We start from the raw sequence: 22,756 nt of genomic DNA on the forward strand, positions 1-22,756 counted from the left end.
ATGATCCCATGGTTAAGAATCACTGTCTTATAGGGTTTAAATAACTCCAAATGTTGGTTGCTTGGATCCACTTGTGAAAGATTTTCCAGTCATCTGATGCGCAGAGAAGGCAGATAAAACGTGAGGGGACGCACCAAGACCCAATGTAAGCTATAGCACAGTGACCAAAGAGTCATTTACTGATTAATTATGTTAGTGGTTTGACCCCTGGCTAGTCCGGTCTGCATGCCAAAGTGTCCTCGTGCAGGTCAGTGAACCCCAAGCTGCTCCAGAGTGCGCGTGAGTGTTACATAAATGGACTGATTCTTATCAGTACTCAAGTCCGCAAAGCGCTCTATACAACATGCCACATTCACCCAATCACACCCATTCTCACAAGCACTTCCTCTGTACTTAGTGCTTTCTAACTGCATTCACACACATTCACACTGCGATGGATGCATCGGAGAGCAACTTGGGGTTAGTATCTTGCCCAAGAATACTTGAAATGCAGACTGGAGGAGCCAGGGATCGACACCAAGCTTCCGATCAGTAGGTAACCTGCTCTACAAGGGCGTAGATTGTCATGGGCGGAAGGGACACGTCCCCACCAATAATTTGATCTCTTCGAGTAAAGAAAAACAAACCCGATTTAAAAAAAAACGATCTGTCAGCGTCTCATTCACCCAGCGGTGCAGAAAGAGTTAAATCACCTCTACTGGAGTCCTACGTCATGTGACAAATATGGCCAATGTGATTGGCTGAGCCTTTCAGGGAGCTCTGTTCAGTTTCAGCAGCGGCAAACCTGCGCTGCGAGGAGGAGGAGAGGAGGACGGCAGCAAAGAGGAAGAAGCTGGATATAAGAAAGTGTTTTTCAAAGAAACCTGTGAGTCACTTAAAGCCAAGTTCACTCATAAAATGTGTCACAATAACGTTACAGGCTATGCCAGGCTTTGGCCCACATCAGTCTAAAACTGTACGTAACCATGAAGAACGTGTTGCCATGTCCACCAGGAGAGACCGGACAGTATAGATGTAAAACCAATATGCCAGCAGTTTATCTCAGTTAGTGAGAGGAGCAGGCCTGTGTTTGGCTGCTTCACATAGTGGACATTGAGTTGTTGTGTGGGGCATGTAGTCCATGTCTGTTGCTGTAACAGTAGCTCATGTTTAGAATAAAAGATCGCAGCTCACTGAGTTAATCGGGGCAATAGTGCCTCAAACGTTGCATCATTTTGCTGAGAGATCTGTTACTTTGTGGTCATCTTAGACGAGTAGTTTTATGGACAAAAACCAGCAGGTCACTCAGTGTTCCCTTAGTGCTAATGTATCAGAGATGTTGGTGTACTATAACTGAAGTAATGTTGTTAAGTCCTTAAAGTCATATTCTTTTATTGTCATGACTGTATTTGAAGCTATTTTTATTTTTGTATGATACCTGATTTATATGGAATATGGCTGAAGTAAACTAAAGCCTGAAATACTCAGTCATTTGTTTAATAGTACTTTAACATTATATAATTCACATATAAAACTATGAATTGTAATTTTAAATGGTTTAAAAGCACGTAGAATAGCATATGTAGGCAAGTATATTTCTCCTTTTTTGTTAATCAAGAAGGAAAAACAAAAAACAAAAACAGGGCAGGGTTCGGTGGTTGAATCATCCGTCCCCACCAATGCCCAAACCAAATCTACGCTCTTGCTGCTCTACCTCCTGAGCTACACCCCACATAGAAAGCGTCAGGCTTGGAAAATCCTGCTTGTATGTTTGCGTGTGAAGGAGACATGTTGTATAAAGTAAGAGCTCAGGCAGAGTAGAAAAGCGCTTTGTAAAAACCAGTCTATTAATCTAACAGACACACCCTACAACAACTCCAAACGCATGCAAAGTGGCGACAACTCCCACAGGAAGACAACGCTGTCTTTTGTGTAGCTGGTTTTAAGAAGTTTTCCATTGTTTCTTTTATGTTATATTAATTTACTGTTTAGGGAAAAAAGGATCGTGTTTTGGCTCCGATTGAGATCGACCTGTTATAGCTGCAAGAGCGAGTTATGCATTTTATTCTGAAATTTTAACCGGAAGTAAAAGTCATTTTTCTTGCGCTACCTTGAAAATAAAGTGGAGGCTGGTTGAAAGCGCCTCTTAAGTCATGTAATTTTTTTTACAACATGACTCTGTTTACGTGGGGCAGCTAGGAGTCTAAATATCCACGTGAGACTCCTTGGAGATCGGGCTGTTGGTTTGGCGACACGCTGCGGATGATACATTTCTGCTAGCCTAAAGCTGCTATAGTTAGCTAGCTACTACTCGCCAGGTTTGACTTTCTTGTGCTTTCCAAGCTGATAGCGCAGTGAGTGATGTGGAAAGTAACGTTTCAAGCGTTCGGTGTTTTGCTGTTGGCGTGGTTGTTGGGAAACTTTGTTCTGGGCTGGTTTCAGCAAAACACCAAACCCCAAACGCAGCACAGCGAGCAGCATCCGAGCAGAACCTCGGAGAGCCAGGACCAGAGCTGCTTCTGTCACGTAAGTAGCCCCAAACACGGAGCTTTTGTCACCGGAAACATACAGTTTGTTTTTTTAATAACATAGTTTGTTGTTCTTCATGAAGCTTGTAATCTGCGAAAGTCATACCACAGTTTTGTTTTTAGGAGCTTCCAGCACTTTCTACTGTCATTTTATTTTGACGTCACTGTGTACGTGAGATGCTAGTTAGCGACTGTCCATGAGTCCACAAATTGTTTTATTTTCTGCCATTTTGATAAATAAATAGATATAGTTACAGTTGACCGACTAAATTGGTATTTAAACCGAAATCTCTTCTTGTTTGTACTGAACAGTGAGTTAAGTCCTTAAAGTAGACTAATGAGCAGAGTCGAGAGCGCTCCTCTTCTTCCTCTCCTCGGACCCAGCAGCGAGTTAAACCAGCCGAAGTTCTTGCGAGTTGAGCGAAAAGCGTGGTGTGATCTGATTGGCTGTGTCAGAGCTCCCGCTTTACAGCCTCCTCACGGACATTGTAGTCTTTTGCGTGGAAGTTGCCAAGTGTCCCTAGCGACCTATAACATGTAGATGACTACAAACAGGGAGGCTCCGTCAGAGGGGCGGCGTTTGTTTTGACAGCGGCTTGTTTGTAGGCGGGGCTTCTGGCGGCATGGAAGTGCGGGTCTGTGATGACAGCACAGACATACAGCTGCTGCCGTGACATTTGGACAGTTACGTGGGGGGGAAGTTTTAATTTGAAGGAAGTTGAGACACAGAAAGCTGAAGGCGAACAACAGGATGCTGAGAAAAATGGTTCTTTTCCTGGCGCTCAGTGGACTGCTGCACTCTGAGGTCTGCTGTGGTTTGGTGTTTGTCATTAGTTTTTTGTCCCAGTAAGATTGTCTTTGTGTTTCTGTAGTGTATATATAAGTATATATAATACTAGTGTAAAGGGTTTACAAAGGTTTCTAAAATACCCGCACGTAGTTTAGGTGTACTGCTCTTTGCAGAGCTGAGCAGTTGCTGCCATATGTTTTGTACGGTCATATCTTTGATAGCTTGAAAAGGAAAAGCCTGTTGTGAAATATAAAGAATGTGAAAGTACTTTACAAGTTTTTACAACTACATACTTGTAAAGTACTTGTTCGGTTTTGGTTCGAATAACTTTCTCTCTCGCTCTCGCTCTCGCTCTCTCTCTCTCTCGCTCACACACACACACACACACACACACACACACACACACACACACAGACACACAGACACACAGACACACACACACACACACACACACACACACACACACACAGACTATTTATTTAAATGCAAAAAAGCCCCCAAACAATACAATGTCCATCTTTACTCAGTATTGAGGAATCATTGCATTGGATATTTTGTTAATAACATTTTATTTATGTTTCATTTTCTCTTAATTTCCAGACTAAAGTATTAATGAAGCATTTGAGACTCTAATCATGAGCTAAATGAACCGAAAGAGTGTCCGGAGCTGTTCTCCAGCCAGTTAGAACAGATGTTTTGTGAGGTTTGAGGCTCTACCTGCTGTGCACAGAGCTGAGCTACCTAACAAAACTAGCCAGAGCCATTTGACTGACTGTTTACCAAGCTTCTTAACATGTGAATGCTGGGTTGTGTAATTCTTCAGTTCAAACACATTTGTAGGTTTTAGTCAGCAGCTGACGGTTTATAGAGCAGACAATGGGCCGTCGGCTTGGTGGGTTCAGGTAACACAGTGTGATGGATGTATTATGTATGAACGTGCAGGTAGGTGGTGGTTTATCTGATGGAGGAGCATCATCACCTGATCCTAATAGTTTTTCTTATTTTCTTAATGTCATTTCTATAACATGATTATAAATTTGTAACAGCAGCAAAATTACAATCCAGTCTTTATCAGAAATGTGAACCCTACCTGGGGGTGGGGGTTGTGTCAGGAACGGTATCCTAAATGTTTGCCAAAGCAAACGTGGCTCATTGATAAGAGGAGGCGAAGCCACAAAAAGACTTGACAGCAACTGTAATGTCTTCTAACAAGGCGCACTTTAGATTCTTACAGTGTTTTAATTTATTGTAAAGTTATAAAGAGAGCTGCCATCTATGGGTGTCCACAGAACAAGAAGCACAGTAGCAGGTGTTGTGTTCCTTTACATAAAACAACAGTTTTCCATCATAAATTCATGCAAAAGCGTACAAAGTGCTGCATAAAAACCCCCACCAAGTAGGGAACAACTGTCTAAATGTCCAAAATAGGGATGTGAGACTGCATGCACCTGCTAATGCTGCATGTTGCTGTCTCTATGAACTGAGTCTCTGGATCCATTTCAGCTGAACTTGTGTTTTAACTGTTTTGTTCTATCATGCTGTGGTTAAAAAAATCTTTCCAGGAATCTGTTCACCCAGATTAACTCGAGTCAGTCGGTCAGGAAGACCATTTAAGAACGGGATGATGGTTACTGCTCCTTAAAAACATGACCAGCTGACAGATGTAATAGTGGGCTGCTGTGTCTGTAACTGTGTTCAAACAGACACTTTGGAATAAAAGCTATACATCTGCTCCTCTCCTATGTGAGATCCCTCAGGGTAGGGCTGTTCGATATAACGATATATATCGGATGACGATATAGAAACATCTATCGTTTCATTTTACGTTGTCGTTTGTTTCGTGGTGTCGCAAAATAAACTGTTTACGGCAATATTTGTTCATGGTTCTGATGTCACTGTAGTGGTTATATTCATTTCTTCAAGTTCTCTCTTTCTCTTATATTTAATATAACCACACTACGGACAGACAAGCGCCTGTTTTTACTTGTTGTCATTAGCAACAACGACGGTAATACCATTGTGTGTCCGCTGGTTTAGTTTCCACATGAACCTTTCACAATAAAGCTCAAGATCCTCTTGAGACTTTTCAAAATAAACTGAATCACGTGAAAAAGTAGATTATTTACAGATGAGAAGTAAAAAAGAGCCGCCAGGTGCTAAAAAATAAACCTTAGACTCAAACGTTAGAACAGGCTTTTCCCCGCAGCACGCCGTGTAATAAATACTCACAAAGAAAACGGCGCCGTTACAACTTATGACTAAAAATGTATCGTTTCATGCATCGGTTAAAACACTCGACTCCAGCTACAGCTGGAAACACTTCACACAAGTCGAGCTGCCCGAGATTCACAGGATTTACAGAAAATGTTCCATGTTTGTGATTTATATCGTTATCGCGATGATAGATGTTTTATATCGGGATTTGAGATCGTGGTCATATGGCACAGGCCTACCTCAGGGCTCACTTCTGTTGTCACCCATCAAAGTAAGAGCTTCACGGCAGTAATTTTGTCTTTAGGTGTTACATCTCCCAGTGAAGGCGTAACTATTATCACTGACTTTTGATGTGCTCTCAGGCTACGTCCACACTAAAACGTTTTGGCCTCCCGTCCACACTGAGACGCCGTTTTCCTGAAGGGAAAACGCAGCGTTTTGAAAACGCTCTTGAAAACGCACACGTTTCAAAAGGGAGCTGCCCCGTCGCAGTGTGGACCCTCGAAAACACAGACTTTCTAAAACGATGACTCATTTTAGTCATGTGATGCAGTCACGTGACCAATTAAGCTAAGATAGCGGAGGGCATTATACAGCAGTCGCCCTAAAAAGGATGAATATCCGTTTGTTCATGCTCCAGATAGCTTTCCTTCAAAGTCTTTAATTCTCACTCGCGTTTGCGCAGGACTGGAACGTCAGCGTTTTCATCCGTTTCAATGTGGACGCACACCTCTGTGAAAACGACTGAAAACACCAGTGTGGACGTGGAGCGTTTTCAAATCCAGCCGGGCTAGTGTGGACGTAGCCTCAATCTCATCCATGGCAAAACTGAGGCTGCCGAGTCTGGACTGATCGTAAGAGTTTGAACAAACGTCAGGGTGCAGACTTTGACTTGTACTGCGTGATGTCAGTCAGGTTTTAGTTTCTAGCACACAGCTTCACTTAAAACATCTGAAATGACCCGGACATTATGATTATTTTTACTGTTTTAGCATGAGTGGAAACACTGTGACACTGTTATTTAGAGATGAGGTGTCATTAGTAAACGAAGTGTCCTGCTTTGCTTCAGCTCACAGGCGTCCTGGATGACTGCTTCTGTGACGTCGAAAGCATCGACATTTTCAACAACTTGAAGATCTACCCCCGCATCAGGAAGCTGACAGAGAGAGACTACTTCAGATACTACAGGGTAAGAGCTGCGCCTTCGCTCCGGCTACAGTGGAAGCACAGTGTGGCTCAGTGCAGTAGTAAAAGTAGTATGTAAAAACAGATGGAAATCACATGGATCTCTTTTGCGTGTGTGTGCACATGTTGTCTTTTTGCAGGTCTTTGTGTTTACTGGCACATGTTGTCACAACATGATTTACTGTTAGACCTCAGTGGTCTGTGTCCTCCCACAGTAAGAGCACACCGTGAACATGCAGACACTAAAGCCGGTGCACCTGAGCGTCACACCAAGGACGTTCTTGTTTTAAATACAAGACCCAGAGATGCTACAGGACGAATCGGTCACGGTTTATTCACAGGCCAGAAAACAAGAATCAAACAAACAATCCTAAAAACAACATATACATGAGCATTCCCAGGAATACATGAACACAATTCTAACAAAACTTCTAAAGTTCGTTAGAATAACACTCAGTCCCACGATGCAACTGCTCCCACAACCCAGAACGAATCTTCTTTATTTTTCAAACCGGGGGAGTCATTTCCAGGCCGGTCCCAGGAGGACGAGGAGAAGCCTCCCATCTCAGTCTCGTCCCATCACAGCCCAACTTATGCTCCGCCCTTGAGCCGCGCGCTCGCTGCCACAGCGTCTTCCCTCGTGGCATCGCCCTGCAAGCAGAGAAGCATCGTCTGGGAATTTGGCCTGGTTTATAGCCATGGCGATCCTCTCCCAACACGGCTGCACCCGGTGAACAGCAGTGGAGTCACTGCTCACAAACGCAGGTAGAGGTGCAGCTGTGCTACGCCCCTGACGAGAGGGCAGCACACTGTTGCCATCGTCTGGCTTCTGCGCGTTCCTTCCCTTCACATCAGGGCCTCCCTCAGTGCTCAGCCAGCTTCCTTTAAACAGGCCCTTTCACCAGCTGATAGGCCACGCCCACACCTCAGCAGGTGATCACTATCAGCCAACTTGTCCCAAGCCCAGCCAGTCCACAGTGGGTTAAAACAATGTAAAAACATCAGAATAGTTTCATGCAAATAAAAACTACACTCACAAATAAACACTAAAACCACTGATGAAAGACAAATATAAATTCCCACTGTGGGACAAACATGCTGTGAATGCTTTGGGACGTCCTTTCCCTCGGCTCCCGCCGTGCAGCTGTTGGATGACACGGTCCTAAACATCTGTGTAAATGATTCTCACATAGAATCATGTAGCACTTTCTTTTCCTTTCTTCTTGTGTCTCTAGTTTGGGTGTTACAGAACAGGAAGTGATGTCTGAATCTTGTACCGGTGTCGTGCTACACTGTGGTTTGACAGTGCTGCCATAAAAAGTCGTGCAGTCTCCTGGAAAGAGCTACGCTTGATGAAGACGTTGCTGCACTTCTGTCTAGCTGTGTTTTTATTAGTACAGCAGTGTGAACAGCACTGGTGTAAAGTCAGCAACCACGAGCAGGTAAATGCTGTCAGGCGCAGAGGGAGCGAGACAGCAGACTGATCTGCAGCTCTGATCTATATCAGCTGCTCCAGTTCTGTGAGCTTGTAGATCATCTCGTTTTTAAGGAGACCAAAATGCTGCGCACCACCTCCCTCAGCTGCAGCTTGCAGCACAAACATGTTGTTTCTGGCAACACTAAACGGGATCGATCTGTGCTAATCACTGTATGTGACCTTTCAAACGGCTGACACATTCAAATCTTTTAATGCCATAGTGTTAAACATGTTTTCACAAATCGATTGTGTGCGTTTGGTGTAGGAGGTGGGGTGGAGGCTCAGGGGTCGCCTGTAGCACCGTCACACTGAGGTGCAGCGGCGCTTGAACAGGAGGCCGGCTGCTCTGTTGGTGTCTGAGCAGCACACACACTGTGCTCATTCATTCACACTGCAGACCTGAGGCCACTTAGATGGATGTAGTGCGGGTGTCACTTCAGTGTGACTTGTACACAGACCAGAGTGTACGTGGAGAGAAGACGCACAGCAGACAAACACTTTCCTGTGTCTGTTTCAGTTCAGCTTCCAGCTTCCTCTGCCCTGCTGCCAGTCACACGCGTTGTCTCCCACTGTCGCCGTTCCTCGCTGTCAGGACTGGCTCACCGCGTCACGCTGGCCCATCCGTCTCCCGATTAGGCGTCGCACCCTGACGAGAGGGCAGCGGGTCCCTCGTTTCACCTGGCTTCACACATTCCTCCTCATATCTGGGGCCGCTCAGCTAGTCTGCTTTTAAAAGGTCACAGCTGATAGGCCACTTCTGGACACACCCACACCTCAGCAGGTGATCCCTATCAGCTAATTTGTCCCATGTGCAGCCAGACCACGGTGGACTAAAACAGAGTCAAATAAAACAATAGAACCATGCAAATTCAGTTTTATTTCCACAGCGTCAAATCACAACAAGTCTCCTCACGGCGCTTTGTGTCGTACAGCAGATACAGAGAAACACCCAACAATCACATGACCCCCCAAATAAAAACTACTCTCATGAATAAACACTAAAAATGAATAAAACCAATGTACCAGATAAATACAAATCTCCACCGTGTGACACACACACACACAGTTGTGTTGTAACCAGTGCTCTGATTGGTACGCTTCAGAAAGGCCAGTGAAAGTTTCAGGCTTGTGTCTGTAATGGTTTTAATATGTTCACGTTGTGAGCGAGCACGAAACACGGTGGGAGTGGCTGAGTATACCGTAACACACACGCATCATAGTAAATATGTGTTCTTTGGATCATACGGTGTTTGTGTGAATGGCGGCGGGGCGAGCAGGATGCTTACAGGTGAAACGAGCGTGTGTCCTACGTGCACGTCAGCAGCTGTCCACAGTCAGTGGGCACTGGCCTCCGTTTGCTTCCCCTGTGAAATCTCCACTGTCCAAAAACACGATGTGAGCCACGCACAGCTGTGGAGCCGACGCTTTCACACGCCACGCCCTCGTCCTTGATTTCTCTCGTTCACTGAAGCCTGATTGAGCCTACAGTGACAGGCAGCGAGCGTCTGCTTGTCCTTCACATGTGGACGAGCCACTGCTTGCTTCCTGCCTCGGTCATAATAACAGTAATAATAAATGAGCAGGTGCTGAGTGTCTGTGTCTGTGCTGCAGGTGAACCTGAAGCGACCGTGTCCTTTCTGGCCTGATGACGGACACTGCTCCATCAAAGACTGCCACGTGGAGCCCTGCCCCGAGGTCAGCCAGCCTTACTCCAACATGGTCTCTTTTTACTGCCTGTCAGTCACACGTCGGCTCGTTGAGGACGGAGACGACCGCCTCCTAACTAGCTGTCACATACTGCATTAAATGTATTTTCTCAGGGGAAGCTGTGTGAACATTGTCACCTATCATTGTTTGATGGTCTGTGTTCCGTTTCACAGAGCAAGGTTCCTGTTGGCATCAAGTCTGGGAACTACAACAAGGTGAGACCAGCTGTTCCTGACTAAGCTGCACCACTTGGAGTTACCACGTACAGCTGTGGTCACCTGCTTGCCTGCACATGAGTGCTGTATATATTTGGACTGTTGTTTTTCCAGGGTGCAGTTCCTGCAGCTCAGGACTTTAAAAGCCAAGACTAAGGTGGAGAAAGGTGCAGATATTTTGGGTTTTCTCTCACTCTGGCTCAGAGGTGTAGACCGGGCACTTCTGCTGGTCTGGTGTACTCCTGGCTGATATTTGACTGCGTCGGTTTCAGTGATTCACATGTTAAACAGCACATGTAACATGGGGGTGCTGGAGGACACGAGTGGGCTGACACACGGCACCTTCTTCCTGTATTGACTGTTGGTGCTCCCTCCCAGACACCTCTGACCAATGAGTGGACTGAAGAAGAGTGTCAGTGGGTAGTGAGTGTGTAGCAGTGTTTGTCATCATTGTGTGTGCAGTTATGAGTGAAGCTTTGTGGTGTTTCCTGAACGTTTGTGCTGTGCACCACAGAATGTCAGTCATGTGTGAATCAGTCCTGCTTCAGGTCTCTGGGTGTAACTGCAGCTCGTGCACTAGTGCACTGCAGCAGTGAAATGTCAGGAGTTTGTTTCACTGCTTGACATATTAACACAATTTCTACCAACGTTGTTAATTTAGCCGAGGTACTCGCTGCCGCTCGGGTCAACACCAAACCCAAAAAGTGAGTCGTGGTCATGAAAGACGAGCAGCTGATCTTCAGCCTGAGCTGACAGAGTCACAGCAGTGAGGGGAAGTCAGGTTCTCCACAGGGACCTGTGGGATCGTGCCAGGAAATCCGACTAAGTCAAAGCACTGCTGGAGCATTCTTAGATCCAAAGGCTAAACACCTTCTGGTTTTGATGTCATCATCATTATTGTTGTGCTGTACGAGGCACTTTTGTGCGTTTTGTGTAAACACTGTCAGGTATGGAAGTATTGATGCGTCTGAGCTGTGTGATTTGCACGCAGGTTTGTGGGTGAGCCTCGTTCCCCTTCCCTCTGCAGTGTTGTGTGTGTTTGTGCTAACCAAACAAGGACTGCTTACCTGATCAGTGGTTATGACACTTTGCATATTAATGATCATAACCTGCCCTCCCAGCCCGTTGTTCACTCAGTGGGCTGGTTTCAGAACCGTGGGAACATGTGGCTGAGTCGTCGCAGTGAATCCACGTTAGGTGGATATGCCAGCGCTGCACTGTTGTGCACGCGCTCTGAGATCAGACAGCAGACACTTGCTGTGACGGCGGCCTCGTAGCTGCTGTCGTCTCTTACTTTAGAGGAAGTTTCAGAGCTGCTGCATTTGTTCCAGCACTTTCTGGACCGCACACACAGCCACTCTTCTTATCTCCTCTGATAGCTTCTACGTGGAGACGCTGAGAGCAGAGTGTTTGTCGCTCTTGGCCAACAGCCTGGTGTTTGCCTTGAAATGACCCAGAAGTGTTTGCACATCTGCTCTGGTCTCGGTCAGGGGCAGATGTTTCCCGACCATCAGCTGGGAGACGCAGCCAGACTTAAAGCGAGCCTTTCTCAGAGTGGCAGTGAGAAGTACCAGAGGTGCTTTGACAGTCAGGGAGAGGTCACAGTGAAATCAAAGGATTTGAATATGATAGAAATATTAAAAACTCCTCTAAATGTAACTGGGACGCAGAGGCTGCTGTTTCAGGCACAAACCGGTTTGACTGCTTTTGCTTGGGTACTACTGAATGTGTCCTTTTAAAACATGGCACCGAGATTGGACGAGTCACATGTTTGTGCTTCTTTGTTTCAGTTCCTGAAATATTTCACTTTGACTGAGCCAAATAATCTCATTTAGAAGATTTCAGTTTGCAGCTGTGTTTATGGAGCACTCGCTGCTCCTCTGATTCTTCATGTGAGTCAATGGTTGGACCTGGGGGTGGAGCTGGAACTGGGGGAGGAGCTGGAGCTGGAACTGGGGGAGGAGCTAGAGTTGGGGCTGGGGCTAGAACTGGGGGAGGGGCTAGAGTTGGGGCTGGGGGTGGGGGTTGTAAAAGTGTCTGTGCAGCAGATATTTCCTTACTCTTCGTCTTGATGTTCACTCAGAAACAAGAAGTATTAGTTTTTTCTTCCGTTGTTAAATCAAAGCACAGATTTATAAGAATCATGTATTGGGCTCACTTTTCATGACCGAGCGTTGTATTATCAGGTCACACTGGGCTGTGCTTACCTGGCAGGAGCAGAAGGTGAAGCAGGATTTAACCTCGGAGTTATGTTTGTGTCTTTGTGAGACGGTTGAGTGTTGGGCTGTTGTGTACAGCAGCTGTTGTTTGGGGCGATCGTGGCTCAAGAGTTGGCGGTTTGTCTTGTAATCGGAAGGTTGCCGGTTCGAGCCCCGGCTTGGACAGTCTCGGTCGTTGTGTCCTTGGGCAAGACACTTCACCCGTCGCCTACTGGTGGTGGTCAGAGGGCCCGGTGGCGCCAGTGTCCGGCAGCCTCGCCTCTGTCAGTGCGCCCCAGGGTGGCTGTGGCTACAATGTAGCTGCCATCACCAGTGTGTGAATGTGTGTGTGACAGGTTGTGTAGAGCGCTTTACAAACACAGGCCATTTAGCATTTTACATAATTACAGGCTGGAACACTTTCATCGAGCCCAGTGAAGTAAAGATGATGTGAGTGGTGTCATTACTGTGATAAACAGTGTTATTAAGAATCCCTCCTGTGTCCAGTACTCGCAGGCGGCCAATACGATGTCGGACGTGGTGGAGTGCCAGCAGGCCAAGGAGCTGGGGGCCATCAACAGCACCCTGAGGTGAGTCCACAGACCTCCTGCTCTGTCTTTATCTGCAGCTTGTTTTCACCGGGCCTCAGCAGCTCAAACATTTACCAGTGTGTGACCGGCAGCTGCTGGTAGTTTTCCACCAGGCGACACTTCAAAGTGCAGACCGAGCCCACCGGGGCTCTCTCCTGCAGGAACCGTGGAGGTTCCTTTGTGAAGCAGCGGACCGGCTGGTGCAAACAGACAGGATGTGACGGTGCATTACAAACACCAAGCCGCTTTACTCACGTGGGTTTGAAATGTAACAAATAAAGAGGCAGGAGGCAGCATCTCCTGATGAAAACTCACATCACATCCGCTGATGTGGCCAGATGTGCACCTCTCAGACCGTCTAACCTCGCGTGACGCAGTGACCACACGACTGAACGCTGCTCCGTGTTAATGACACGTCGGTAAAGAAGAACCACTCCATGATTGCTTTGTTCTGGTCGGCACTTCCTCTCCTCCAACAGCAGTGCCGCTGTGACGTCATTTACAGTTTGTGCTGCGCGTGTGCACGGCAGTCTGCGCCTTCATGTCGTCCCTGCCCACGCAGCACAATGCAGTGAGCTTAGATGACACGTCAGAGCTGAAATGCACAAATCGGACCTTTACATGCATCTTTGCATATTCTGATCCTGAGTCAGTTTTCACAGGGCGGCTGTCAACCTCTGGAATTGAAAGAATCCTTCGATCCGGATCAGTTATTAGACGTCTGGTTTAGCGACTTTATGCTCGTCTTGTAACCCTCCATGTGATCTCCCAGTCTCATCTCTTAGCAGAATATCTCACCCATGTAGTGTTTAGAGAAGTTGAGCTTCTCTTACTTCCTTTCATTTAGTTTAACCTCGTTGTGTTTACCTGGAATTTGAAATGGGCTTGAGCTCATCACAGATCTGAGCCATCAGTTCTGGCTGCACTGGTTTCTCCCCTGTCTCTGCTCCCAGTGTCCAGTTTGTGCACCTCCTCACACACAGAGGCGCAGATGAGACTGGGCTTAAGCAAAGGCACGTGTAATAAACTGACAGCGACTCCACAGACGCACACTTAAGTGCATGTGGAGTTTGCATGTGCAGTAAGGGAAACATCCCTGCAGCTTTTGCAGGGTGATGCTGGTTTCAGACTCACGTGACCTTTACTGGAAACTGTTTAAAGTCAACAGACATCCTTCATTAAGAATCAAGTGATGGGAGACGACGTTTAAGAAAAGTTTGAAAATGAACATTTACGTGGACGTTGTGATCAGACTGTGATCTCCTGTTTGGTCTTCATGTCTTGTTAGCTGTCGAGTAAAGCTCACAGTTAGAACGTGTGTGTATTTTTTCCGGTTCCAGTAACCAGAGTAAGGAGGCGTTCGCTGACTGGGCGAGACACGACGACGCTCAGGATCACTTCTGTGAGCTGGACGGTGAGCATCTCTTTCTCTGCGTATCTGTGAGGGCAGCACTATGAGGCATCAAACTTCACACCCAGGGCAAATTCCTCATTTACAAAAACCCAAAGTACAAACCTGTAACAGGCACGATGTGTCCTTATTCCAGCTCTTTACATGAACTTTCCTGTACTCAGTTAAACGGCACATTTGTAGCCGCACTGCTAAGAAGCAAATATCTCTAATGATGACCCCGAGCCACTGCCATCACAGGCTTTTTTAATCCATGAAATGTGTTTCAGATGAGACGTCTCCAGATGCCGAGTATGTGGATCTGCTCCTGAATCCGGAGCGATACACCGGATATAAGGGTCCGTCAGCCTGGAGAGTGTGGAACAGCATCTACGAGGAGAACTGCTTCAAGTAAGCCTGGAGCTCCCTGCACAGAGATGCTCATCTTTGAGGTGCTACTGAAAATGTGTTTTTGTGTCCACAGGCCCCGGTCGGTGTATCGACCTCTGAACCCTCTGGCTCCCAGCAGAGGTGAGGATCAAAGTTAGAGCTGCTACCGGCAGACGCGGCTGAACAGTTAGAAGAGCAACATGACAGGAAGCTCTCAGAAATACTTCAGTTAGGTCGTTTATACCGACTACTGTCTGCATGTTTGAGAGCCCAGGAAACAGCTCGTGAGGTGCTGTTTACGCGTTTGCTGTAGAAGCAACCCGCTGCTCGCCTCCTGCAGTCTGACTACAGGCCGGTCTTTCTGGAAACGGTGACCGGTGTGGAAGAACCGGAATGGCCTGTGCAGGCACTCGGCTCCCTGACAGCACACCTTCATTCAGGTGGCAGACTGTGCTGGCAGCATGACATCACTTCAGTCTGCTATGAGCACAACTGACAGCATCCAAACAGGGACACAACTACTGCAGCCGCGTCTGGAATGGCACAGGCCATTCCGGTTCTTCCACACCGGTCACCGTTTCCAGAAAGACCGGCCTGTAGTCAGACTGCAGGAGGCGAGCAGCAAAGACGTAAACAGCACCTCACGAGCTGTTTCCTGGGCTCTCAAACATGCAGACAGTAGTCGGTATAAACGACCTAACTGAAGCATTTCTGAGAGCTTCCTGTCATGTTGCTCTTCTAACTGTTCACACATCAGTGTACCTGCTTCAGCATGCTAGCCTCCTCCTGTTTATTGCATACTGCGTCACAGGGTACTGAATAAAGAGCTGGATTAAAACGCAGGCTCTTCAGTGTATTTTTCGTGCACCTTAGATGTCTGTGTGTGAAACTAGAGCTCATACGTTCAGAGGTTAGTTAGTGTGTGGTATGTGTATGCCTAATCACTGCACCGATCTAACAGTTTCCTTCTGTTTCTGTGTTCAGGAGACGATGATGGTGAGTAAACTAAACTTCTGTTGACTTGGATGTGTTTCAGCCGTGTTGAAACCTAACTCTTCTTGTCCGTGTCGCTCGTGTTGCAGGGGAAGGTTTCTACACCTGGCTTGAAGGTGGGTTCTGCCTCGTGTGCTCACGCCTGCACCACCCAGACTGACCTGAAGAACGCTGTTATCATTCTTTGTCATGTAAATCACATAAAGCTGAAGCGTCTGTGTAGCTACAGTAGGCATGTCACTTCCTGTGGTTTTCAGCGTCTGTGTTCTGAAGCTGAACTGGTCTCGTCTCTGCTTCCTCTGGAAGACTTTGTGTGGGCAGGCTGACTGCTGACAGGAGGCCACAGAACACAGAGCTGTGGCTCATCACAGCCTGATGCGTAGATGCCGGACGCCTCATGGTGCTGTGATGAAATGCTGCTTCAGGCACTCCTGTGGATGTGATGTTCCACGCGGTTAAAGTTGTTGTAGCACACCCCCTCTCTGTGATGAAAGCTGGCCTCTCATGTCACGTCCATGTCCCTTATTTAAAGTCCTGTGCTCAGTAGCTGCTGGGTCTTCTGGATCTCTGCACCGTCACAAGTAGAGCTGATGTCCCAACACTACCAAACACATTTATTACAGATTTTGAGGTTTTCATCACACAGTTACATCTGTGGGATAAGTCTGCCTGTAGTGTGGCGCCGGGTCCAGAGTTCTACTGTAGTTCTGGTTGATGTTTAAGGCAGGACTATAAATCAGACATCTCGTCCCCCAGTGTTATACAGTTTTGGGTGGACTGAAGCTTTAAGCTGAGCTTGGTTGGATTCTGATTTTAAGAAACCCGTTGTCATCGCTGTCTCTCCAGGTTTATGTTTGGAGAAGAGAGTTTTCTACAGACTCATCTCGGGCCTCCACAGCAGCATCAACATCCACCTGTGTGCCGAGTACCTGCTGGACGGTACGACATCATACAGAGCAAACACAGCTTGGGTGTTATGGCCACCACAGTATTGTTTTATTTGGATGACAGCGTAGTGTGCTAAGATACCAGCTAATGTTAGCTAGCTTGGTTAGCAGCCACCTGCTAGTTATTGCTAAGTAACAGACTAATAAAATAAATCACTGACCAAAGCTGGAGCTCGACCTGGGATCATTACAGTGCACGTCTCTTTAGCAGAATCTGCTGAAGCACGGCTGATGAGGCGCATGTACATTTTGCTTTTGGGATTAGTTATGCTGATGAACTGACTCAGTGATGGTGTTTTTCATGCTGTAAGCTGTTGTTGTTTGGCTCTTCAGAGGGATGGGGACGCTCAGTGTGGGGTCCAAACGTCCAGGAGTTTCGTCAGCGTTTTGACATGGCAGAGACAAAGGGGGAGGGCACGCGACGCCTGAAAAACCTCTACTTCCTGTACCTGATCGAGCTGCGGGCGCTCTACAAGGTGGCTCCGTACTTTGAACGAGCCATCGTCAACCTATACACGGGAAATGCTCAGGAGGACGGAGAGACCAAAGACCTGCTGCTGCACATCTTCAACGAGATCAAGTAAGAAGGAGGAGCTTGATTGTTGTCAGGAGAGTCCAAGACCAGCACGAGCTGAAACCCATGGATATCTTAGTGGGGTTGTTTTGTTTCCTACAGACTCCCATCAGGAGTTAGTGGGACCTACTACATCAGTGTTTTATTTTCTTATTTGACCCCTTAAAGAAAATGTTGTGGGGTAAAGCAGCTTCCGCGACTCGGTATAGACCCAAACGCCTGGAGTCGGCACCCAGCTAAGCTGATAGCTTCCTCCCTCCATGGCTGCCATGGATGTGCTGCAGTCCTGTAGAGGATTGCGCTGTTCCGAAAGCTGTTGTGACCGAGCCTGTAGCTAACACAATGTTGGTAATGAGCAGGTTAAATGATCCACGCAGCCCAAAGATCACGCTGATCGCTGACTGTGGTGTCCATGTTGTTGCCTGCCACATGGTCCATGCTGTGTGATGCTGCACACCAGCATTATGTTATATTATATGTACATGGCACCAAAGCACATTAGTCACTTCAAAGCTATTCTTAGGTAAAGACCCCACAGTAATACAAAGAAAACCCAACAGTCACACGACCCCCATGAGCAAGCACTGGGTGACAGTGGGAAGGAAACTCTCCCTTTTAATAACTTGATCTAAGACGGAAACAGAGACGAATTTGCATTTAAACAAGTTCAGTTCATTTTTGCTACGTAATAGGTTTGTGGGGAAAAATCGATCATCAGCAGATGAGAAGCTGTCACATTGAGACAAAGGCAGGCCCTTCCTACAGCAGCCATAAATACTATATTACTTATGTAGAGTATTATTATCATCATCACTGTTTCTGGACCTGTGTCTTCTAGAGCCTTCCCCATGCACTTCGATGAGAAGTCCATGTTTGCTGGACACAAACTGGAAGCCAAAACGTTAAAGGTAAAAACTAAAGCTGCTACGTCTACATATGAACATCAGCACATGAAACTCTGTTCAGTCTCCATTCTGTATTATACTTCACCTCCTTATGTGAAGGTGCAGCTGTGTGTGTGTCTGTGTACTATCCACTCTGTTGTCCTGTAGTAGTGACAGAGCATCGTCCTCTGTGATGTGTGTTTGACGAGGTGTCTGGTCCTGTGTTAGTCAGCAGTATAAAGAGGACTGTGTCATGATGCTTGATGCTGCCCTGGGTTCAGTCACTTTCTGCACAGCATGAGCAGCAGCGCAGTCATAGTCCACACCTCTGCTCCTGATTGTAGTTCTAAACAGTCTGAAACAGCGTCCTGTTCTTGTTGCAGGAGGAGTTTCGTCTCCATTTCAAGAACATCTCCAGGATCATGGACTGTGTGGGCTGCAGTAAATGTCGCCTCTGGGGGAAACTGCAGGTGCGTCTTTGCGTGTGTTCATCCTAGTTTGTGCATTTTAAAGCCAGCACAGTCTCAGATCTGCAGGTGGAGGTCAGGTCCCCTGATGTGGAGCCACCATAGAAGCCTTCACACTCGCCGTGTTAGAGCTCAGGTGTAAAAGGCTACGTGGCACTGAGTGTAATCACAGTTCCACAATAGTAACTGTGTAGCATCATATATGACCGCACCACGGTGTCCTTAACACGTCTTCAGTTTCCACAGCAACACATCATTGTTAGGGCTCGAGTCACGTGTTGTCCCAGTGCGTGAACAAATGTCAACTTTAGACAAATCCAACATAACGCTGTGTGCACGCTGTGTGCATGCTGTGTGCACGCTGTGTGCACGCTGTGTGCACGCTGCAGCTCTGTGTGTGCTCTTTCCCGCCCGTGATGTTACTGTCAGTTTACCCGTACAGTGTTCCTGCAGCCTCTGTGTTGTTCAGGAAACAGTCTAAAAACATCTCGTTCTGTAAATCAAACACAGGTTTATGAGATGCTTTATTTGAATGTAACAGCATCCCAGCATCTTTGGAACTGGGCTTGTGTAGAAACGTCTGTAATTCAGAGTTATTGCAATAAAACTGTTTAAAATAAAGCTTTTTGGGTTTAAATGCACCGTGGTGATTTAGAGGCCAATCTGCCCCCAAACAGTGCATCAGACTGCATGCTCCCCGTCATGTGTCTGTGATTTGTAGGCTTGGTCCTCAAACTGAAGTGTTATAGAGTTTGTGTTGTGTGCAGACTCAGGGTCTCGGTACTGCTCTGAAGATCCTCTTCTCTGAGAAGGAGATCAAGAACCTTCCTGAACACAGCCCATCCAAAGGCTTCCAGCTTACTCGTCAGGAGATCGTGGCCTTGATGAACGGCTTCGGCAGGTATGCTTCTGCTCCGTGTGAGCGTGGGTTCCTGTCCACAGGTCACTGTGCACTGTCCAGCAGTCTGACGTGTCGGTGCTATGTGTCTCCGTAGGTTATCCACCAGCATATATCAGCTCCATCACTTCCGTCAGCTGTGGAAGGAGAAAAGGTAACAGGAGGCGATGCTCCACCTGGACAGCAGGCGTCACCGTCCCACACTGCAACAGACTACCTGCTCTCAGAAGAAGGACCTGAGGACCAGCAGTGACCCCTGTTTTTGTCTCTATAAGCCCCTCCCCCCGTCACACATCATGAATGTTAATTCTTCAGCCTCCTCTCGCCTTCATCAGAAAATATTTGGAACATTTAAACCGACACGTTTTTCTCTACTCATGAAACTTGTCCTCAAATTATTTTTGAAAAGTAAAAAGCCGCAGATGTTGATGTAGGACAACAGGAACAGAGCGAGGCCTCGGCGGCGAGAGGCCTGCCGCAGCAGGAGACGCTGTGGTTTACAGCTGCTGGGGAGAGCCGCCCTCTGCTGACCTCACATCCTGTTGTCTTTTATACTGACACCTGATTTCCTGTAGAAGAAGGAAGGAGTCTGTCAGCGCACAGCTGCCTTTGTGTTTGTCTTTACCTTTTACTGTTGTTGCTGTGCGTGTGTGTGCGTGCGTGTGTGTGTGTGTGTGTGTGTGCGTGTGTGTGCGTGCGTGTGTGTGTGTGTGTGTGCGTGTGTGCGTGGGTGTGTGTGTGTGCGTTTGTGTGTGTGCGTGTGTGCGTGTGCGTGTGTGTGCGTGCGTGTGTGTGTGTGTGTGTGCGTGTGTGCGTGGGTGTGTGTGTGTGCGTTTGTGTGTGTGCGTGCGTGCGTGCGTGTGCGTGCGCGTGCGTGTGTGTGTGCGTGGGTGTGTGTGTGTGCGTTTGCGTGCGTGGGTGTGTGTGTGTGCGTGTGCGTGGGTGTGTGTGTGTGTGTGTGCGTGTGCGTGCGTGTGTGTGTGCGTGTGCGTGCGTGTGTGTGCGTGTGTGTGTGTGCGTTTGCGTGCGTGGGTGTGTGTGTGTGTGGGTGTGTGCGCGCGCGTGTGTGTGCGTGCGCGCGCGCGCGTGTGTGTGTGTGCGCGCGTGCGCGTGCGCGCGTGTGTGTGCGTGCGTGTGTGTGCGTGCGTGTGTGTGTGTGTGTGTGTGTGTTGGCCAGTACAGAGGAGCTGATGGGATGCTGTTTCCTGCTGTGTGGTGGGTGAGCCATTTGCTTGGCTGCTGTTTGGCTCCAGGTCTGTTGGCTTAAAGACACATTTGTTTAAAAAGTGTTAGAAATGAGGTTTTGCTTCAGTGTCTTATTTCACACTGTAAACTGGATTTACTCACACAGAAATCAAACGTCTTTTCATACGAGTGAAGCTGAGGATGACAAGCACAGGTTCAGGGGTGCTGTGAGGAAAAGCAGCTGTGCATGATTCACAGCTGGATCCATCCATGTTAACAGAACACAAACAAACCGCCATGTCAGCCCCACGGTGATTAAAAAAGATCCACCTCCTCAAACTAATCGGGAAACGTCTTTTTCAGACGAACTCTGTTTGCTCAGCAGTTCAAGCAGCAGGTGGACCAAAGAATTCTGGGTTGCCTTTATTTGCATTTTTATCCTTTTGCTTGTTGAAGCTATTTTGAGCTGTTACTTCCTGATTCTCTGAGTAGATGTTTAAAAACAGAATAAATGCTGTGATGCAGCATCAAACCCACACTGCAGCTTCTTTAATGCTCTTTGTTTTCTTTGTAAAGTTGAAGTAAAAATAGGAATGTCATCCTGCTGCAGCTCTGTGTGTGTGTCTGTCAGTGTGTGTGCAGAGGGGCATGCCAACTGAAGAAGGAATTAAATGAGAATTTTGAACAGTTTTTCAAACAAGCAAGAACAGGTTGAGCTGTTTGTTTGTTTGTTTGTTTGTTTGTTTGTTTGTTTGTTTGTTTGAGCTGATGCTTGCTGAAGGTCCCTGCTGGGTTGTTAGCTGAGTAAGTGATGCCACCATGATGGACCAGAAAGACTTTAAAGATCATTTCAGGAATTGACTTGTTTTTAAAGCACAGGTGAGTTAATACTGCAGCTTTATAATGTGTGCCACCTGATCTTAATCATCGTTTGTATTCTAGTGCTAAACAAAAACAACATTCGCAGCTTTCAACAACAGAAACCTAAAACTAAGAAATCAGTTTGGTTTTTACATTTTTATGTATGTTTTGGTTGTTGAGCTGATGTGAGAGGGTCACGGAGCTGCCGCCGGGCGCGAGGCTGGGACCATTCAAACCTGTAAAATGTAAGAATGGCTCGAAGCTTTCAGAATCAAAGATTTCAGATCCAGAATCCAGATGTTGTGATCATGTGACCCATCAGTTATTGATGTATTATCATTGGTTACTCTGTCAGCTAGAAGCCAATAAGACAGCAGATGAGGTGTGTGCTGTGTACTGGTCAGACATGCTTCAGAGCACACACCTCCCACTGTGGCAGTGAGTTAGCCCACTTCAGGCCAGTTACCCGACATTAGTTCCAGTTTGTGGCTCAGCCTCCATCAGAGGCGTGCAGGGAGACTCTGTGTGAGAGAGGGAGTGCTTGCCTTTCTCTGAGCCTCGCTTGCCCAGCAGCAGTCTTGTACAGTCCACTCACCAGCCTTAAAAAACCAAACCAGTTCAGAAGTCCGACACAAAAGGGTCAAAAAGGCTGTACCTGCGAACTTTATTTATTTGACAAGAGGAATAAATATTTCTGAACCCGAATGTGGTGTTTGCTTATTCTCTTCATTTCCTTTCACTGATTTATTGTGTCTGCCCCCAAAACTGAGTGCTGTCCTTCACTGGCTCTGTCTTTATTTCACACCACAAACACAAAAGCTCAACAACAAAACATGTGAAGTGTTACAAATCTTACAAAAGCAGTAAATCTGTTAGAAATCTGGAGCTGAAGCTTGTCCCGAGCCGTGCAGCACTGACGGGAGTGGAAACGGTGATCGATACCCAACCGTGAAGTGATTTTCAGATGTGGATATACAACGCGTGGAGTGATTGGCTGCCTGGTTACTGATTAAATCAGTGTCGTTCCCACACGTGTGGCTTCTTCACCACCTCTTCCTGCTTTTCTCACAAAGTAAAAAGAGGAAAAACTTTCATGAGGAGCTTTTCAAGGATTTAAGAAAATGATCTGCTAGTTCCTTCCAGAAATACTGCCTACAGCCTGAATACTGTCTTCAAAGTGACTAATAAGTAGTTTTGGTCATTTCTGCCTGCCTTTTCCCACTTCATGAATTGCACTGAAGCACTCTGAGCTGCCTAACAATCCTCTCGGTGTCGTTTCAGTTT

At 47.0% G+C, this 22,756-nt stretch overlaps 1 protein-coding gene across 2 annotated transcripts; it reads left to right on the forward strand.

The window, feature by feature from the left end:
- The first annotated feature begins 1,920 nt into the window (after positions 1 to 1,920).
- Positions 1,921 to 22,177, forward strand: ero1b (endoplasmic reticulum oxidoreductase 1 beta). Of its 2 annotated transcripts, none has more exons than XM_086294547.1 (16): positions 1,921 to 2,505; positions 6,581 to 6,700; positions 9,785 to 9,868; positions 10,054 to 10,095; positions 12,801 to 12,883; positions 14,224 to 14,297; positions 14,564 to 14,684; positions 14,758 to 14,804; positions 15,648 to 15,659; positions 15,746 to 15,772; positions 16,503 to 16,595; positions 16,937 to 17,183; positions 18,016 to 18,085; positions 18,445 to 18,531; positions 19,296 to 19,429; positions 19,524 to 22,177. In XM_086294547.1, the coding sequence occupies exons 1-16, from the start codon at positions 2,341 to 2,343 to the stop codon at positions 19,582 to 19,584; spliced, it is 1,467 nt and encodes a 488-aa protein (XP_086150673.1). In that variant the 5' UTR covers positions 1,921 to 2,340; the 3' UTR covers positions 19,585 to 22,177. The 2 variants fall into 2 exon arrangements, with proteins under 2 accessions (XP_086150673.1, XP_086150674.1); XM_086294548.1 differs by lacking the exon at positions 1,921 to 2,505 and adding an exon at positions 3,153 to 3,312.
- Positions 22,178 to 22,756: the final 579 nt, after the last annotated feature.

This window comes from Aulonocara sp. 'chitande type north' Nkhata Bay, linkage group LG6 (genome assembly GCF_057382095.1).
Source record: "Aulonocara sp. 'chitande type north' Nkhata Bay isolate Kocher_YH1m ecotype deep benthic linkage group LG6, A_spYH_male_GT1.1, whole genome shotgun sequence".
Lineage (NCBI taxonomy): Eukaryota > Metazoa > Chordata > Actinopteri > Cichliformes > Cichlidae > Aulonocara > Aulonocara sp. 'chitande type north' Nkhata Bay.